Consider the following 7,432-nt stretch of genomic DNA (forward strand, 5'->3'; position numbering starts at 1 on the left):
CATTAGTGAAGCCCCCTTGATTCACACCTGACCAGGTCTTTTAATGTAAAAAAAATGTATTTTCATCAAATACAATGTTTTGTTTCTTTCTTTTTTCACACTGTTTTCAAGGTCACTGGAAGACATTTTAAATATAGAATTGATCTTAAATATAGGGAGTTATTGATTATGTTATTTTTTTTTTCAATTAAGTATTTAGAAAGCCATTATTTAAGTTGTAAATAGAACAGTTTTCAAATATATGGTTAAGGCTAGGGTTTTAAATCTAAATATATGGTTAAGGCTAGGGTTTTAAATCTGTGTCCCACAGGCTATATGCTGGTGTGGTTGTTGAGGTGGGGGGAAAGGTATTGGGTGGTGGGTTTTCGAGAAGGAGTGGTTTGGGTTTTTTAGCCCAACAAAATAAAGGAAGTTTTCAGTTGAGTGTCTGTCTTGTTCTGCAGAGGAAACTTGCAGGATAATGTTTAGGGTTGTTATAGTCATTAGAGGTGAAGCACACAATAATGGCCAGCCTATGTTTGTACAATTGGAGGATATTTCTCATAATGAAGGAAGTCTCCAAGGTCAGCAGCTACAATACCCGGAGAAATTACATCACAAAGCCACAGCTGCACCAGCCTGCTCTCTTCCCCTGCTTCACCACCCATCTTTTATTTTTGCACACTATTTCTCAGCGAAAGTGTTGTTCACATCTCTTGCAAGAATACCATGGTCTTGACTTGGGCTTGTGTCTACTGTGTTACTTAGCTTTTAAACACATCCCACCCCACCTTCAAAAAAAGAAACTTGAAATTTTTTTTAAAAAGTTTCATTAAAGTCTTCTTATATCCTGTACATTTCCAAACTCCATTTGTCTAGCTTCTGGTTTTGCAATGACAATTACATTGTGCTGTGATAATGGCAGCAGCAGCACCTGGATCTAGTCTGGACCTGTGCATTTTAGTTACCTCCTGTCATGTGATGACAGTGGGCATGGCAGCTCACACCTCTGTGTTGAGCTGTATGTGAAGAAAAAGGCTCTGGGATATTTTAGAAAAATTTGCATGAGAAAAGGTTAGATCTTAATTTTTACACTCCCTTTGTGTCTCCATTTACTATGGAAATTAATGTTACTGGTACATGAAACACCATTTAGAAACCTTGGATACAATCTGCTTCTTTCTTGGCATTTTTCTTTTTTATGTGTTTCTACACAGGATACTTTAGTGCAAGGAATCTCTTTTATAATCGAGCTTTTTTTAAAGCAGTACTTTTCAGGAGTGTTTGCTTGGTTTAGCTGTTACCAAACCATTTACATTGATTGTTAATCTAAATTCAGTTCATCTTATAATGAAAAGGACAAAGACACTCCTAAGAAGCCTACCTGCTAATTTTATTTGTTTTCCAACCTCCCGGTGAGGTTTTCTGTTGTTCCATCAACAGGACAGCAAAGTGAGAGGTTGCTCTACATACTTGCCATTGCTGTAGAACTTACTGTGTTTATACTCAAAACTGACTCAGTGCTGTTAAGTCAGCCAAGTCTTTCCCTGGCTTCAGGTTGTTCTGAATCAGTCTATAAACCTAAAATTCAAAGCAGCTTCTAACAAAGAAAACAAAACATTTTTCCTTCCTAACAGGACTTGTGTTGTGGTTTAAGCCTGTTCACATCTAATCATGTTCACCAGTGATTATTCCAAGCATCATATGTTAGTGTGAAATCACCTAGTATTCAATATTTCCTTCATTGCATTTGGTTCATCTACAATTATTGCATTTAAAAAGGGCGGTGGTGTTCTGCCATCCCTGCTCTCTCACTCTGCAATTGGGAATGGTGGTTATGAAGGGTTGAAAACGTCATCCAGGTGATTAGGTAACCCCTGGTATTTAAGGAGGTGAGAATAAACACTGATCTTCTTTTAGGTGTAGACAGGTGTAAGATAGGTTGAATCGGACAAGTTGAAGGAGGATTTTTAAAGCTGAGAACATGTGTTTTGGAAGGTGTGTTAGATGTGTTGGTTATAAGTTGCTCATCCTTGCCCTCCTCTGCATTGTGGCCAACACTTTACTTTATTTTCCCAATGGCGAAACAAGATATGCTTCAGAGCATCACCTCAGCAAATACGTGGAGTGCCTTCATGGCATTCTAGGTGGAGGCTTTCTGGTAAGTAATAACCTAGTGTATTCTTTCAAGTTTGTTTTGGAGGTACTTGGTACTGCTCTTTCTCTACTGGTTACCTGAATTTATTCATCAAATATCTTGTCAACAGGTGTCTCTGGAGTTGTATAAAAAGGAGTTATATTATCCCATAGCTATTATTGCTTACTATTGATTATCTTAACTACAACATTATCTCACTTTAAAGCTGAAAAAATCATGGGGTCTAGGGCACAGAATCCAAATGCAAAAGTGAAACCAAGCCTCTCAGCAGGTCAGAGTTTGCATAAAGGGTTAAATCTTAAATTTTTGTTATATTATTGAACCACTCTCCTTTTAAATGCCCCTAATGCCTAAATGAGCATTTAGATACAATTCCTTAATTTCTATTATATGACATGCTGACAGGTAATTCTCTGCCTTAGCTGTTTATTCAGAGGAACTGAGTGGTAGTTGTCAAACCTTTGCTTTTGAATAACAGAATGCAAGGACTGAGTGTGTTCATTATAGGATGTCATTAATTTGAAGTTCTTATTTTCTACCTTTTCAGTTTTGTGGACCACACTGGAGCATATTTAAGACCCCTAATTCCAGGCTTCCTTTTTCATCTGCTTTTAGAAATTCTCTTAGAAATAGGTTACAGATCCCTTCTGGTTCTTAACACTCTGTGATTCTATGATCTCAAGGTGTCTGCAAATGACAGGTTGAAAAAAATTGCATGCTAAGGTGCTTTGTGTTGTGAGAGGTGCTTACAGCTGTGTTACAGTCCCAATGGGACCTGGAGTGGGCTTTGCAAGGACTGGTCTTTACACACAGAGTAACACAAGTGAAATCAATGGAACTTCTCCTGCAGCACACTTGTGCAACCTCTTCTGGACTTGAAGCATTGGGGCTCAGCAACAGGTTTGAGTAAGGGCTGAGAAGTATACGTCTGTTCAACAGGATAATTCTTATTCTCGTTTCATGTTAAGTAAATCTGGGGCATTTGCAAATAACTCTCTAACCTTCTTTATGGTTTTTCAGAGTACTCTTGGGTGTAGAGTCTTTATAAGTGGACAGCATGAAGTGCTACTATTGCTGGTGGGAGGATCCTCTTTTCATCAGCTCTGTTCATTCTTGATTTTATGCTAAAAACCCTGGAGTATGGATGCTTTGTTTCTCATGGATAGCTTCTGCTTTGTTATTTGCATTTCTGTTACTGGAAACTGGTTGTGAAATCTTGGAAAAAAATAGATGTCTGTAACGAGATGTTTGTTTGAATTGTGCAAAATTTCAGTAGACTTTCTACTCCAGTCAGACTGGTTTGTCACACAGGCAATGATGATTGCTCTTAAATAGCAAGTATATTGGCAGTAGCTGTTTTTCAAAAATCTTTATTTGTAGTCCTCATTGGAATAAAGTTGACGCTTTCCCCTCACCCCCAAGAATTTTGTTTACAATTACAGACTGTAATGTGAACAGAAATTTTTAAAGCTGAAATACTTTAAATGTAGCAATACCCCAACAGTCTCTCTTTGTGCTTAAGTGCAATATTGCCACAAAGTGGCGATAGAAATATACCTGTCCCAGGGCTGGTGATGTCAGTGAGATGATAGCTAGATGCCTACTGTGTTAAATAAGAGTAAAGCTGAATTGCCTGTACAGTCTCACTGCCAAGAAGCAACATAAATGAATGCAATTTAAAGACTGTATTTTATCTGCCCTCTCTGTGCAACCAAAAGGAACAGTGTGGTTTGTTTGCTCCATACCCAGGTACTCATTCCAGCAGCAGTGTTCATTGGGCTTCACAATGATGACTGCTGTGAATGCTTTGGCCATGAGGGAGGTGGAAAGAGCTGTGCGGTAAGTGAGCCTGTTTATCCCAGTCCCAGGTAATCCCAAAGACAAGGTGATGACTGTGCTGAAAGTTCACATTTATGTCTGCTGTGCAGATACTGTCCTCAGTTCTGGCAGCCTTTGTTGGGATCCTTGGCTCTGGATACTGTATAATCATTTCAGCACTGGGCTTGTCTCAAGGACCGTATTGTTTTACCCACCTAGAGAGAAACTGGATCTACCCTTTCACTGACTCCTCTGGAGGGTAAGTTATCTGTTCATGAGGATGTTATCTCTTCCCAATGTACACATGGGCTTTCAGCAATGTCCAGTAACCATATACCAAGATCTATTCATAGCTTTATCCTTCCCACTTAGTAAGAACTTAACCAATGGCATCAGTTACCCTCGCTGCTACAGCATAAACCCAAATGCATAGAAATATATATAGGTGATTAAATCCATCCATCGTATATATGGTTCATGTCCATGAACATCTCAAACAAAGTACAAAGTTTTAGGACTTTGAAGAATTTACAAACTAGGAATAGTGATTATTAAGATACTTGTCTCATCATTTGTGTAACAGTCTGATTTGTTAGGCTTGCTTCTGAAGCTGCTTTGCACCAGCATAAAGTGGCACAATGCACACATTAGTGACAATGGCATAGAATCTCATAAATGAAACTTGAGAAGGTTTACAAGAATTTTTGTACACTGCAAGGCAGAGAGGGCAAGAAGCTCCTCCCTAATTATCCCTAATTAAGGTTCTCCTGCAAAAAAAAGCCTCAGTCTGCTATTCCCCATTAATGCACATAAATTCTGATGTGGATATCATGGTATGCTTTTAAAGTGTCTGTATGGTTGGCAGCCTCAGGGCTGTATCTAGCAACAGTTTGTGGCTGATGTCAGACTAGAGGCAGTTGGAGTACTAAGAAGCCACATATAGCTCTTTGCAGTAGAGTTTGAATTTTATATTTCACTTGTATCTCTCCCAAGAGGAATCATTCCTCCTTCTTCATTCCCCTGACCATGAATGAGTGTAGAAGAACTAGGTTGAGTCCTTGCTGAAGGCAGGTGCTGATGTTCTTAAGTCGTGAGTGAGCAGTAACAGCTGAAATACTGGAGTACCTCACCAAATTTGTTCTGTGTTTGGCTTATCCAAGTAAGCATGTGAGGGCCCAAAGACAGCAACACAGGAGAGAAAGCAACCCATTTGCCTCAGATCAGTGACTGCTATCTTTAGAAAAAAGGCCCAGTCCTGCAGAGCTCTGTGGCTATTTTGAGAAAAACCTTTGCTCTTTCAGCTTTCTTGAGTTTGTGCCTCAGTTTAATCAGCAGCAGGAAATTCTGTCTTTATAGTTTAGATATTTTTTAAAAAGAAATTAAGACTTAGCAAAAACATGTGGTTGATATTTCAACATGTCCCTAAACCAAACAAACCTTGCATGGAGTAAACAATTGCTTTTTCTATCCCCTTAGGAATAGATTCCTAAGGGAACCTAGCCTATTAGGACTCTATAGAGTCTTAATATCCTCAGTGCAGTTACAGACTAGACATAATTTGTATAATTCTAGTATATGGTAAATATCCCACTCTAACACAACGTTAATATACTTTTAATTGTTGTGTACAGGTACTTGTTTGAGTATAACAAGTGGTCTGAATGTCAGGAACCTCAAAACATTGTGCAGTGGAACGTCACCCTCTTTTCCATCCTCCTTGTTTTGGGAGGAATAGAATTCATTCTGTGCTTCATACAGATAATCAATGGCATTCTTGGAGGACTGTGTGGGTTGTGCTGCAGTCATGAGGAGGTAAGTAATTTGCAGATATACCCATGCTTCTCAGATGAACATGAAAATTGTTACTTATACTACTGTGGAGTTTTACTCAGCAGTTACTTTATAAGTATTCTTAAGCAACAGTTCCCTCTACAGCTGTTTCTATAGCCCTGTTGTGATTAAAATTTTCATGTAGTGTTTGATCACGTGTTTTCAGCTGTTTTCTTAACTGTCACAGTGACATTAATCTGCATGAGAACTAGGAGCTGGAGGGCTTTTATCTGTCCAGTGACACGTGATCATCAGCACTGTATAGCTGATATAACTGAGATACAGATCTCCTGGCAGTTGTGGTCTTTGCCTAAACCACTGTTGAATAGTGTGGTGCTTGTTCTAAGTGTTTTGTGTTAGCCTTGTGTTTTGTCCACAGTAGCTCACAAGCTACTGACAATATGCTGCAAATAATGAAAACTGCAGCATCCTGGCCTTGCTTAGTGGAAATAAGAGAATTAAATTGCACATAGCTAACAAAATCTTCAAACAGATCTGGAAGGGGTTTGAAGGTGGATTTTTTTTTTTTTTTTTAATTTTTTTTGGTGAAGAAAAGAAATTTTCTTCAATTTTCTTTAAAGCTTTGTCAAATAGTTTGGGCATATTCCAAAATCACTCTCAGGGTGCTAGTGTTGGATAGCTGGATAGCACCATGGCTTCAAGTATGAACCACATATAATTTATATCACACACTATAGGTAAGCATGTGTTTCACATTTTTAATTGACATAGTTGAGTGTTGGGGCTCTTTCAAAGCTATTACTCTTTTCTTCTTCCTGTCTTCCTTGCTCTAACTACAGTATAGAAGAGCTATGCTATAGTTTTCTAAATGTGATCAGGTTAATTTTTGCATTTTTAGTTGGATACAATAGTAGCATTCTTTCCATTAATACATTTCTTCTTTTTTGTCCCCCCCACAGGCATACGTTTGCTAGAACCTGACAATGCATTGACATCGATGCATGTGTGTGCTGTAATGAATATACTGTGGATTTTTTTTTAAACATTCTGTGCATACTGAGGTTCACATTGTTGTCAAACTGTGCTGTTGGCATGAATTTAACTGACTTGGGGCCTTTGTTGTTGGAGTCATATGCAGGTTTTCTACTAACCTGCCTGAACCGGAAGGCAAAATGTATCCTGAATGTCTTTGGTTCATTTCATCTTGGTACAGGCAACTGCTTTAACACATGTAACTAAAGTGGCGTTATTTATTTTTCTCTTTCTACTGACATAACAGCTCTGTACTTTGTCCTGCCTTCCCAATAAAGTTGCTCTTTCATTCTGATTTTGAAATGAACACAAACCAAATCTAGCCTGGCCTGGATAAAAGGTTTTGGTCAGCTGGACCAGAACTAAAGCAATAGTAAAATGTGGATGATTAAGGATTTTTCAGGATTTTTCTGAACTTCCCCTGTATTTCACAAATAAAGATTTGTATTAAAAATACCCAGGAGGTGTCAGTGACTCCTTCCCTGCCCATGCTGAACCACTGCTTGCCTGGTCTTGAAGTAAAAGGCTGTGGTGTCTTAAGAATGTGGATTTAATGCAATCAGGTTATAACCTGTTTTTCCTTTCCAGCAGGCTCTGCCAGAGTGGGAACTGCTTCCTTTCTTGATTGGGCTCATTTAACTGAAACGGGTGTTT

General features: G+C 38.6%; 1 protein-coding gene across 1 annotated transcript; it reads left to right on the plus strand.

Moving 5' to 3' along the window:
• Positions 1–1,904: 1,904 nt before the first annotated feature.
• TM4SF1 (transmembrane 4 L six family member 1) lies at positions 1,905–7,193 on the plus strand. Its single transcript, XM_058844076.1, has 5 exons — positions 1,905–2,140; positions 3,887–3,976; positions 4,066–4,214; positions 5,587–5,767; positions 6,706–7,193. Exons 1-5 carry the CDS (start codon positions 1,964–1,966, stop codon positions 6,718–6,720), a joined length of 612 nt encoding a protein of 203 aa, XP_058700059.1. The 5' UTR covers positions 1,905–1,963; the 3' UTR covers positions 6,721–7,193.
• Positions 7,194–7,432: the final 239 nt, after the last annotated feature.

The sequence above is a fragment of the Poecile atricapillus genome, chromosome 8, assembly GCF_030490865.1.
Source record: "Poecile atricapillus isolate bPoeAtr1 chromosome 8, bPoeAtr1.hap1, whole genome shotgun sequence".
NCBI classification, from domain to species: Eukaryota; Metazoa; Chordata; class Aves; order Passeriformes; family Paridae; genus Poecile; species Poecile atricapillus.

Coding starts and splice junctions, on each gene's coding strand:
- TM4SF1 (XM_058844076.1), top strand. CDS start 1,964: ATGTGTTTTGGAAGGTGTGTTAGATGTGTTGGTTATAAGTTGCTCATC. Junction 2,141..3,886: donor TTCTAGGTGGAGGCTTTCTG/GTAAGTAATAAC, acceptor CTCCATACCCAG/GTACTCATTCCAGCAGCAGT. Junction 4,215..5,586: donor TTCACTGACTCCTCTGGAGG/GTAAGTTATCTG, acceptor TGTTGTGTACAG/GTACTTGTTTGAGTATAACA.